The 12,575-nt window shown below is 44.2% G+C and overlaps 1 protein-coding gene across 2 annotated transcripts; it reads left to right on the forward strand.

The window, feature by feature from the left end:
- Positions 1–435: 435 nt before the first annotated feature.
- On the forward strand, positions 436–12,513 carry LOC137358539 (myosin light polypeptide 6-like). Of its 2 annotated transcripts, XM_068024475.1 has the most exons (7): positions 436–533; positions 644–671; positions 3,746–3,889; positions 4,544–4,717; positions 7,084–7,161; positions 10,960–11,000; positions 12,044–12,513. In XM_068024475.1, exons 1-6 carry the CDS (start codon positions 531–533, stop codon positions 10,986–10,988), a joined length of 456 nt encoding a protein of 151 aa, XP_067880576.1. In that variant the 5' UTR covers positions 436–530; the 3' UTR covers positions 10,989–11,000; positions 12,044–12,513. The 2 variants fall into 2 exon arrangements, with proteins under 2 accessions (XP_067880576.1, XP_067880575.1); XM_068024474.1 differs by lacking the exon at positions 10,960–11,000 and having other exon boundaries at positions 440–533.
- The last annotated feature ends 62 nt before the right edge of the window (positions 12,514–12,575 follow it).

Below are 12,575 nucleotides of genomic sequence, written 5' to 3' on the forward strand. Positions count from 1 at the left end.
ATATGTTATCCCTCCCTTTTCCCTGCCTCGCCACTTGCTTAAAAATTGTTCATCTCTAGCACCTTTCAGTTCTGATGAAATGTCACTGACCTGAAACATTAACTCTGTCTCTCTCTCCACAAATGCTGCCTGACCTGCTGAGTTTCCAGCATTTCAGTTTTTATTTCATATATTTTTTTATATTTTATATTCATCTTCGTTTCTACTCGATTTGAAACTAAGGGTTCCCATCTTCCCTACTGTCATTATCTTCACGTAACATTGCTGATTTCCCACTGCTTGTGTACTTTTCCCAGTTTCAGGCTTGTCGCGATGAGATCAGCGATGCCAGCCATACCAAAGCCGCTTCCTGCTCATTGGCCAACGAGAAACTGACAGATTGTCTCCGATTGGAGGGTTCAGAGTCTCTGGAATGCGGGCGTCCTTCTGATTGGAGGAGGAGAGCTGTCAGTCTCTGATGATGAGGCCACAAAGATTAGAAACGAGTGGGATCGACCTGAGTGTTACAGTGAGAGCGGGAGCAAGGCAGAATGGTGAGTGAGGAGGGAATAATGGGGATAGTGAGTGAGTCTGATGGCAGGACCCGTTTCTGTCTCTTTATCCGCTTTGTAACATTGGGTTTTCTTGTGTGTTCTCTTTGCAGTGTGATTTCACGGAAGATCAGATCGCCGGTAAGTTGTGTCTTTGTTTTAATCTGGAGATGGGGCAGTTTCTTAGCTGGTGTTGTCCAAATTCCATGAACCCCAGCAGCAGCTTGGTTAAAGCCTGAGCTTCTTCCCGGAATGGGGAACAAACTGGCGGCCTCAGTCACTGATGCAGGCCCGGAGCCTCGCCCTCTCGCACTGCTGTACCCTGAGGTTTACACTCCTGCTTGCCCACTTTACTGGCTGGAGAAGCCGGAAGCCGCGCCTTTCCGCTCATACTGTAGCTCCCCTCCCCCCAGACCAGGCTGACGGCAGAAACTCCAAATAAGGACAAAGATCGCCTCACTCAGTGTACTCCTAGACAGCGGCCCGGGCCCAGCCCACATTCCCCACACAGGCTGCCGCCCTACTGCTTGCACCGGGACAGAGAGCAGCAGCTCCTTGTGCTGCAAGTTCGGGTCACGACTGATTTGCAGTTCCGGCGGCTCCCTTTTACAGCGCATTTATCCATTAAGTTGCTGCTTTATTATTGATGACTTGGATAATAGAAGAAACTGGAGCCTGAAAGATGAAGCCAGGAGTCTTGATACAGTATTCCGACACATGAATTATTCATAAAATAGTTACAGCACGGAAGGAGACCATTTGGCCCGTCGTATCGGTGCCAGCGCGAAGAAAAATCTAGCTAGTCCCACTTCCCTGCCTTTTCCCTGTAGCCCTGCTAATATTTTTGCTTCAGTTAATTATCCAATTCCTTTCTGAAAGCCACAATTGAATCTGCCTCCACCACACACTCAGGCAATGCATTCCAGATTCTAAGCACTTTTTGCATTTTAAAGAGTTTTCCTCATGTCACCTTTGGTTTCCTTCAATCGGTGTCCTCTGGTTCCCAACCCTTTCTGCCAATGGAAACAGTTTCTTTCTACTCTGTTCAGGCCCTGCCATGATTTTGAACATCTCTATCAAATCTCCCTCACTTCAAAGGAGAACAACCCCAACTTTTCCAACTTATCCACGTAACTGAAGGCCCTCATCCCTGGAACCATTCTTGTAAACCTTTTCTGTGCCGTCTCTAAAGCCTTCATAATCTTCCTGAAGTGTGGTGCCCAGAATTGGACACCATACTCCCATTGAGGCTGAACAGTGTTTTATAAAGGTTCACCACAACTTCCTTGCTTTTCTACTCTCTGCCTCTACTTATAAAGCCCAGGGTCCTGGGTGCCTTACCATCTGCTTTCTCAGCTTGCCCTGTCACCTTTGATTTGTGCACGTATACCCCCAGGTCCCTCTCCAGCTCTGGCACCACCCCTGAATCTAAGAAGGATTGGAAGATTATGGCCAGTGCTTCTGCAATTTCCTCCCTTAATTCCTTCAGTATGATCACTCTTCCCTAAATGTTACCCTACTGACACTTGATCCCCTTGACCCATCTGACCCATCTCATTCCCCAGAACCAGACTTTAAGTAATAAGTGACATATGCTTGCTTAAAACCTGTTGCATCTCTAATTTTTCCCAGTTCTGATGAGAGTTGACGTTTCAGTCTCGCTCGCCCGCTCACTCACTCGCTCGCTCAGTGTTTCCTGCCTGCATCCATATATTGTGTTAATATTCTTTGCTTTGTGTTTTACTGAAATTGAGATTTTTCTTTTACATGGACTGGGGATCCTTAAAGTATTGTTCTACACCAAGCAGGTGACCTAACATAATGTAAATAAAAAGTGAGCTGATGTCTCCCTATTCCAGTCGATGTTCCTCAGTGGGTGGGTGTGTCTTTGTTTGCTTTAATTCAATAACTGAACATCAGCTGCTAGAAACTGCTGGAAATATTCCTTTCAGTTTACCAAACTAAATCCTACTGATGTCATGGAGCTGGCCCTGTAGTAAAGTGGGTACGCCACACGTTCTCCGGCTGTATGATGTGCTTTCGCTGGTAGCAGACAGGTCTCACGGGGAGCATTCTCCCCTCAACATCAGGTTGTTGGTTCAAATACCACTACACATGTGCTCACGTCATCCAGTAAAAATGCTGTACTGTCCGAGGTGTCGTCCTTTGGGTGAGCTGTTACACGAACCCCTGCCTGTGCTCTGGACGTGAGATTCCACAACTGCTCAAGGTAGAGCAAGGAAGTTCTCTAGTATCCTTGTTGATTTTTATTTATCCTTCAGCTGTTATCACTAAAATGGATTATCTGGTCATTTATCTGATTGCTGTTTGTGGGACTTCACAAGTTTCCTACATTATAGTAGTGACTAGTACTTTCATAGAATGATGGTATTTACAGCACAGAAACGGGCCAGTTGGCCCAACAAGTGGTGGTTATGCTGCACAGGAGCCTCCTCCGACCCCTCTCTTGTCCTGTCGACACATCTATCAGCGTATCCTTCATTCCTTTCTCCCTCGTGCTTATCTAGCTTTCCCTTAAATGCATCTATGCTTTTCGCCTAATACAAAACTGCAGATGCTGGAAACCTGAAATAAAATTAGAAAATACTCAGCACATCTAGCAGCATCTGTGGAGAGAGAAACGGTTAATGTTTCGGGGCTGGCGTTTTTCTTTTTATTTACACTATTCACCACATTGGCTGTCAAACATCTTGGGACTTCTCAAGGTTGCGAAGGCGCTATATAAATGCAAGTTCCTTCTCTTTGCAAAAAAAAAAGTACAAGACTGTCTTCCACAGTCTAGCCAGGTAATGGAGCTGCTGTGGCTTCCAGAATGGGGGAGTGTGTGAAATGGCCTCCCCAGTTACTTTGTTCTTGGTATGTGTTGCCTTATTGCAATGTAGAATTGGTCCATTTGCCTCAACCAGTCTGTGTTCGTCTTTATTCCCCACACATGTATTAGTCCTAATCGTATGTTCCTGCCCTGTTCCCATATCCCTTTATTCCTTTCCTTCAACTTTCTATCTAACTTATTACTGAATGTTATGGTCTCTGCTTCAAAATAACTTTGTTTATATAAAGTTTCTCTCCTCTGCCCTAAATCACTTGCATTTAATCTTGTATCAATGTCTCCCTTGTACTAGACTGCTCAATCCCAGGAAACCTAATTTTGCTCTTTAAATCTGTACGTTCTAAGTGAACATTTTTCTTTGCAGAATTCAAAGAGGCATTCTACCTCTATGACCGAATTGGTGGAGGTAGAATTGGCTACAGCCAGTTTGGTGATCTCCTGCGTGCTCTTGGCCAGAATCCATGCAATGCTGAAGTCTTGAAAGTCCTTGGGAACCCAAAGCCTGAAGGTAAGGACCAGAATGCTGTGATCGGGAGGGCGTCAAGACCTTGGGAGTGGGTGCAGAGGAGATTTACTCGGGACAAGGGAATTCTGTTGTGTGGCGACTGAAGAAGCTGGGATTGTCCTCCTTGGAGCAAAGGAGGATAAGGGGAGATTTAATAGAGGTGTTCAAAATTGTATGAAGTTTTGACTTTCTCCCTATCTGCTATTTCCACTAACGAGGGCCTGTAACTAGAGGATGCCAATTTAAGATAATTGGCTTAAAAAAAAAAAGACTGGGGGGAGGAATTAGATATTACTTTTAAACTTAGCACATTTTGATCTGGGATGCACTGCCTGAAAGGGTGCTGGAAGCAGATTCAATAGTAACTTTCAAAGGGGAATTTGGATAAATACTTGATTGGGGGGGGGGGGTGGAAATTGCTTCATCCAAGGCAAATACATGCCTCAGTTTTTGATGGCTTTGTTCTAAAGTTTGCAGTTTGTTGCATGGACTTGATCTTGTTCTGATTTAATTGGATAACAAAATGCTTGCCTATCCATTCTGACAGTAACCCATCAGGCGAGCACTAAATGGCTCGGCTGTTTGAGATGTTTGTAACTAATCTAGTGGGAAAATCGCAAATGGGACAAGTAATTTTTTTTTTTTTTTCATTTTCAGACATGAATGTGAAAACTCTGGATTTTGAGCAGTTCCTTCCCAAGCTTCAGGACATTGCAAGAAACAAGGAACCAGGAACCTTTGAAGACTTTGTCGAGGGTCTGCGAGTCTTTGATAAGGAAGGCAATGGCACAGTCATGGGTGCTGAACTACGCCATGTGTTGGTCACTCTTGGTAATGTTTAATGTGATGTCTTGTGGCCCTGTGGTAATATTACCACGTGGAATTCTGGAGGATGTTACAAGGCTTTATTTTTATCTGATTGTGTTACCGTGCAGATCCGAAATCAGCATAACTAGTGTTGATGGATCAGACCCGTTTCCTGATTGGTTTAGTTGTCCTTTCGCCTCTGAACCTGAATTCCAGTCCAAACTCTTGTTTGCCAGCTATGAGATTATTGCATTTTTACTGCCTTGAAGCAGAAAACATCCCATAATTTAACTTAAATTGGCACTTGCACTCATGTTACAGCAGGTGTGGGGAAAATGAACGATTCATGGCTAGGAGTGGCTGCTTTTTCAGGTTTCCATTAAGAACATAGATAGGAGCAGGCGTTGACCATACAATCCCTCAAGCCTGCTCTGCCATTCGATATGTTCATGGCTAATCTTCTGCCTCAACTTCACTTTCCCACCTGCTCCCCATATCCCTTGATTCCCTGAGAGATCAAACATTTGTCTCAGCCTTAAATATATTCAATGATGGAGCATACACAACCCTTTTAGGAAAGAGAATTCCAAAGATTCACAACCCTCTGAGTGAAGAAAGTTCTCATCTCAGTCCTAAATGATTGACCCCTCATCCTGAGACTGTGTGCCCCTGTGTTCTAGATTCCCCAGCCAGGGGAAACAATCTCTGTCTACCCTGTCAAGCCCCTTCAGAATCTTGTATGTTTCAACAAGATCACCTTTCATTCTTCTAAACTCCAGAGTACAGGTCCAATTTACTCAGCCAATCTAGTGAACTCTCGCTGTACCCCCTCCCAAGTCAAGGATATCCTTCCTTAAATATAGAGATCATTACTGCACACAGTAATCCTGGTGTGCACTCAAAGTGCTGCACAATTGTAGCAAAACTTCCTTGTCCCCTTGCAATAAAGGCCATCATGCCATTTGCCTTCCTATTTGCTTGCTGTACCTGCTTGCTAACTGGGTTTCTTGTGCAAATACACCCAAGTCCCTCTGAACATTTACAAATTTTGCACCTTTTTCAAAAAGAAGTCCTGTTTTTTTTTTCTGTTACTACTAAAGTGAATAACCTCACAGTTCCCCACATTATACTCTGCCACCTTGTTGCCCACTGACTTAACCTTTTTATATTTTTTTGCAGCCTCTTTGTGTCTTCCTCGCAGCTTACACTTCCACCTACCTTTGCATCATTAGCAAACTTGGATACGTTACTCTCTATCTCTTCTAAGTTATTAATATAGATTGTAAATAGCTGAGGTCCCAGCACTGATCCTTGTGGCACTCCACTAGCTGCAGCCTGCCAACTTGAAAATGCCCCGTTTATCCCTGCTCTCTGCTTCCTGTCTTAACCAATTCTCTATCAATGCTAATATATTACTCCCCAATTCCATGAGCCCTTATCTTTCCTATTAACGTTTTGTGTGGCACCTTATTGAATGCCTGTTGGAAATCCAAGTATAATACACCTGCTGGCTCCCCATTATCTACTCTACTAGTTAAATTAAACATATTTTTTCTTTGCTCTGCAGTTCTGGTTGTGCTTAACCTGGGGGCAATGCTACTGATTCTGTGTCTCGCACCTCTTGGTTCAGTGCTGACGTGGTTTGGTCTGGTCTCTCGGCTCAATAACAAAACTTAACAAGTTTCAATCTCCGTAACCTGTGCCCATCTCTTCTGCAGCTCCATGTTTGAACCTCTCCGATCAGGTTTCAACTCCTCCCACAGTACTGAAAGAGCCCTCATTAGTCATAAATGATATCCTCCCGACTAACTGATATTAACTGTCCCTGCTCATCCTCTCTGCAGCCTTTTGATATGGTCGACCATGCCATCCTCCTGCAACATCTCCTCTGTTGACCAGCTCAGTGGGATTGCCCTTGCCTGGTTCCAGTCATGGCCAGAGCCCTTTCTACCGTCACCATTGACCCAAGTTACCCAGGACCTATCTGTGAGCCCCTTTTTCCTCCGCTACTTGCTCCCTAGTGACATCCACATTCATGTGGTCAACTTCCACATACACGCTGTTCCACTTGTCTGGGATCAGCTACAATTTAATCCAGCTAAACATTGGGTAGGTTACTTCAAACTCTGTTCCCTCACATCTACCTCCCTGGCCGTAGTCTTGGACTGAACCAGTTTTTCTGCTAAGATGCAGTGTAAATTCCTCCTCCTTGTCCAATCTTTCTGCCTGATGGATGATTTGTCAGCTTCATCCTGTCCTTTTTGTTTTATTTTCTTTGGTTATGATGAGGTTCCTACCCAACTATTCTCAACAGATCTGACTGGAGTGTTTTTCAGGTTTTCCATTTTTTTTTTTTTTAGAATTACAGCAGATGTGTCTGTGTTTTCTAGGTGAAAAGATGACTGAGGAAGAAGTGGAGACTCTGTTGGCTGGTCATGAGGATGCCAATGGCTGCATCAACTATGAGGGTAAGTGCCAGGCTCTACCTTAAACAATGAGCTGCATGGGACCAGTTACTAAATGTTTGCCCACCACTTTGATCATTGATCCCGATGGAATGGTTCTAATTTTGCTATCGTTTAACTGCAAAAAGTAGTTGTATAGTATAGGTGTGCCTGTATGAAACATTCATGGAAACATGGTGTTGTACAGAAATGGGGTTAATGCTGCTGAAGTAGATCAGTGGTCCTGGTGGTACCAGAAAATAGCAAGCATTGGCTTCAGGCTACAACTGCATGCAGACTGGAAGCCAGAAAGAGCAAACTGGCAGCACACACCAAACTGTCTCAACAGTAGGAGCAATACTACAAATGGTAGTTGATAACTATATTCCTAGATGAGGGAGGTTTTTTGGCCATTCTTAGTTCATCCACCCAGGAAGCCTCTATACTACTACAACTGTAAAATCCGAGTGTTTAAATGATTACTGAGTTTATCCTCCCCTCCTCTATCCAGGAGTACATTCACTGAAGAATCTCCTGATTATTGATCCGAAATGTACCATTAACTAGTTTCCCCTGTGACACATTGTAATGTGTTTGGATGTTAAATTGAGTAATTATTGAAAAATTAGAATATTTTTTTTTTGGAAGAGTTTGTTACCTTTTTTTATCCTTCACGATCTGTGGTGTCTCTTAAACGGATGGTGTGTTACTATCACACACTAAGCATTTCTGTCCACATTTAACCCCACACTGCCTTTTGGCAGATAGTATGGCTTCTATAAAGCAATGTTTAATGTAAGAAAAACTGCAGCATTTTTACAGCAGTGAAGGAGGCCACTTCAGCCCATCACCTCAGCACAGTGTTATCCCACTCCCCCTGTCCTTTCCCCATGAACCCTTTTGTGCTGTGCTGGCTCTGAGAGTTCTCGCCTGGTTCTGCTCCCTGCTTTTTCTCATCTGTTTATTAAAAAACTTAAATATTTATCTACTTCCCTTTTTTTTTAAAAAAGTGATAAAATTCTGTTTCTGGTCTGTCCAATGTAAAAACACTCCTAACCCCTTTCTTCCATCTTTTTGATGGTGATCTTAAATTTTTCCCCTCGAGTTACTGGCTAGTGGAAGTTGTTTTCTTGATTTTACATTCTGAATCCCTCTTCCCCCTTCTGCTACTGCCCTCTCCCTACCCCCACCCCTGCCCCACATCATCTGCAATAAAAACAGAAAATGCTGGAAATACTCAGCACCAGTGGAGAGAGAAACAGTGAACACTTCCAGTCCAGCTTGGAACTGTGCACTGCCTGTAAATTTATTTTAACTGGTATGGACCCCTCCTTCCCAAGTGCTTGCAGATAGTGCAAGTTAGAAATGTGTTTGTCTGCATGGGCATTCTATAGTCAAGAACTCCGTATGGCCCTGTGACCATGTACCAACAGTTCAAAATTAATATAGGGCTGAGACTAACTTTAAAATAAATAAATAAATAAATTCCTTTCCCTGAAAGAAGGACTCTCCCCTGGATCCTGCTCAAGTGTTGGGAGGCTATTTTGGGCCTTTCACATGGGCCTGATCCTGTCATCCAATAGTCACAGGTGCATGTCCCAGGAAGGTTTGGTTGTGATTCTGAACAGCAACTCTGCCTCGCTTCCCTCCCCACCCATAGCCCATCGGCATGAGACAGATTGTAGTGTTGCTGCTATCGTTCTGGTTGACATGGGGTAAGACTCTGGACTGAACCTGGGAGCTTCTGGTCTCAGTGACTCTGAACCACTCTTATCTACTTGGTCATTTTGATAGCTGAGATAGTCTTCATAATTCCAAGTCTCTATTTGCAAGTAGAACAAGTGTAGCTTGAATATCATGATCCTAAAAGTTCCAATGACCATTACAGTATGATGTAGGAGAAACTTTTTGTTTTCAGCTCCTCCACATGAACTTTAAATGAAATGAGCCTTCAAAACTGTTCTTACTGAAAGAATTGGGGCCTGTTTGAAACTGATCAGATCTGAAGCTCCTGCCACATCCAGTTGTGAATGGTGGTGGACAATTAACAGGAGGAGGAGGCTCCAAAAACATCCCTGTCCTCAATGATGGAGGAGCCCAGCACATCATTGTAAAAGACCAGGCTGAAGCATTTGCAACCATCTTCAGCCAGAAGTGCCGAGTGGAAGATCCATGCTCCACCTGAGGTCCCCAGCATCACAGTCTTCAGCCAATTCGATTCACTCCACATGATATTAAGAAACAGCTGAAGGCACTGGATACTGCAAAGGCTATGGACCCTGACAATAGTACTGAAGACTTGAGCTCCAGAACTAGTAGCACCCCTAGCCAAGCTGTTCCAGTACAGCTACAACACTGGCATCAGCCCAAGATGGCAAAATGCCCAGGTATGTTCTGTACACAAAGCAGGACAGATCCAACCCGGCCAAAGTGATGGAAGGTGTTATTGACAGTGCTATCAAGCGGCACTTGCTTAGCAATAACCTGCTTGCTGATGCTCAGTTTGGGTTCTGCCTGGGCCACTCAGCTCCTGACCTCATTACAGCCTTGGTTCAAACCATGGACAAAAGAGCTGAACTGCAGAGGTGAGGTGAGAGTGACTGCCTTTGACATCAAGGCAGTGTTTGACTGAGTGTAGCATCAAGGAGCCCGAGCAAAACTGGAGTCCGTGGGAATCTGGGAAAACTCTGCACTGGTTGGAGTCATACCTAGCACGATGGTGGTTGTGGTTGCTGGAGGTCAATCATCTCCGCTCCAGGACATCACTGCAGGAGCTCCTAAGGGTAGTGTCCTAGGCCCAACCGTCTTCAGTTGCTTCATCAATGATCTTCCCTCCATCATAAAGTCAGAAGTGAGGATGCTTGCTGATTTGGTGCTGAATATTGCACATTCGCAACTCCAGATACTGAAGCAGTCCATGTCCGTATGCAGCAAGACCTGAACATTATTCAGGCTTGGGCTGATGAGTGGCAAGTAACATTTGTGCCATGCAAGCACCAGGCAATGACCATCTCCAACAAGAGAGAATCCAACCATCTCCCCATGACATTCAATGGCATTGCCATCATTGAATCCCCCACTATCAACATCCTGGGGGTTACCATTGACCAGAAACTGAACTGAACCACCTGCATAAATACCCTGGCGACAAGAGCAGGTCAGAAGCTGGGAATTCTGGAGTGAGTAACTCTCCTCTTGACTCCCAAAGTCTGTCCACCATCGACAAGGCACAAGTCAGGTGTGTGATGGAATACTCTCCACTTGCCAGGATGGGTGCAGCTCCAACAGCATCCAGGACCAAGCAGCCTGCTTGATTGGCACCCCATCCTCAAACATTCACTCCCTCCATCACCGACGCACAGTGGCAGCAGTGTGTACCATCTACAAGATGCACTGCAGCAACTCACCAAGCCTCCTTCAACAGCACCTTCCAAACCCACAACCTCTACCACTTAGAAGGACTAGGGGCAGCAGACGCATGGGAACATCACCACTTGCAAGATTCCCCTCCAAGCCACACACCATCCTGACTTGGAACTATATTGCCATTCCTTCACTGTCGCTGGGTCAAAATCCTGGAACTTCCTCCCTAACAGCACTGTGGGTGTACTGACACCTCAAGGACTAACGGTTCAAGAAGGCAGCTGACCACTTTCTCAAGGGCAATAAATGCTGGCCTGGCCAGCAATGCCCATGTCCTGTGAAAGATTAAAAAAAATTTCCAAATCCCCTGCATTTCTTGACTTCATGTCGAATACTTGATTCAAACTGCATTTGCGCTTTTTTTCACATTTAGTTTAACATTTTTCTTCCTTTTGACAGCTTTTGTCAGGCACATCATGTCTGGGTGACTGCAGCCCATGGTACGCCACCTTGACACATCCTTTTTTTTCCCTGCCAATTTTTGTCCTGTTTTCTTTCCTTTGGCATGTTCTGCATGTGGCTTCTAGGTATTACTGGTAGTGGGGGAGGGCAGGGATGGGGGAGTAATCTTTGGTTCTCAACTATACTTGAATTTCTGCTACTAAAGGAAAACCATTTGAATTGTGACTGCTTTGTGCAGGCCTGTTAGATGGTCTCATTTCAGTGTTTGCCTTTGAAACTTGCTCTCTATCACCATCTGATATCTCTTTTGGTGAAAAAATTATTGCGCCAAAATCGCCGTCAAAAATGACTTGAATTGACAACACTACCAACCCAAGTCTTTTCAGAGGGACTAGTAAATAACAACTGATGCCCGTGGTCCCTTTGGCAAAGATCCTAATCTTCCCCACACCTGCATAACTTCAGTGACTGATAAAGGAAGGAATTAAACCAATAATGGCACAAAGCTAGCAAACGGGAGCTTCAAATGCTCCTAACAGCTGATTGAGATCATTTGGATAAAATGGTCTTTCTTTGGTATCTAATGTATTGCTGTAAGTTGACATGCCTGCATTCTTTTATCCAGCTAGGCTTTGCCAACCCGACGGTCGAGAGCTGCTGTTTTTTTTTTTTTTTTCTCTGCTGTTTCTGTAGTTAGTGCAAACTGGAAAACTGACTTCTAGACCTACTGCTCAATAGATTCTGCAGTTATACTTTGGAGCGTGGGGTGGGGTTCCGAAAGGTTCCGATTACTATTTCAGCCAGTGACTAATTATTAAGATAATATATCCCCTTAAAAGAAATTGCTCAGTTTTTCACATCAATCTTGATGCTTGTTATAGTAAATTGGGATGATTCTGTCCTATTTTGCATGTGACTCCCTTTGCTGCCTGTCTATATGCAAAACATGTTTTGCATATAATTTTTTCCCCCTGGATTTCCGGTTGCTTTATCATAAAATTGAGGTTTAGTCGGAACCTTTCTTGAATTCTGCACTTGTCTCAATGGTCGTGATTTAACACTACTTTCTTTTCCTTCACAGAGCTGGTCCGAATGGTGATGAGCGGCTGATGGTTCTCTTTTCTACCTGAATTTTAAGTGCCTTTTCCACCCCTATACAAACCCCTTTCCAAATGAATTATCTTCTGTTTGTATTTATCAACACACACGCAGACCAGAGAATGGGAATCTAATGCATGGAGTCCATCTGGAGGGTGATGGGAGCTGAATAGGTATCGAGAGGAAATTATTGTCTGATGCACTGCAGGCTTCTGGATCTTCTCAGTTGGAATGAGTGGCCCATGTGGTTCTAATTGAGATGCCCTACCCCCCCCCCAAAAAAAATCTTGTACAAAGGCTGATTGGAGTAAGAGGAATTTGGATGCCTCAGAGTCAAAAAGGGAAGGTGGTTCTAAGTTTGTGGCTTCTGCACAGATCGTATCTGCACACCTTTTAATCCTAAGTTATCTTCTGTATTTCATTGCTTTTCATGTAATAAAACCTCACCATGAACTTGTGTCTCCAGCTTGTTTACCTGCCTCTGTCAAATGGAAATATTTTTCAAAACTCTGGTA

This window comes from Heterodontus francisci, chromosome X (genome assembly GCF_036365525.1).
Source record: "Heterodontus francisci isolate sHetFra1 chromosome X, sHetFra1.hap1, whole genome shotgun sequence".
In the NCBI taxonomy this organism is placed as follows: Eukaryota; Metazoa; Chordata; class Chondrichthyes; order Heterodontiformes; family Heterodontidae; genus Heterodontus; species Heterodontus francisci.

Excerpts from the sequence above, each read along its gene's own strand:
- LOC137358539 (XM_068024475.1), top strand. Across the intron at positions 672-3,745 it reads CACGGAAGATCAGATCGCCG|AATTCAAAGAGGCATTCTAC; the intron begins GTAAGTTGTGTC and ends TTTTCTTTGCAG. Across the intron at positions 4,718-7,083 it reads CCATGTGTTGGTCACTCTTG|GTGAAAAGATGACTGAGGAA; the intron begins GTAATGTTTAAT and ends TGTGTTTTCTAG.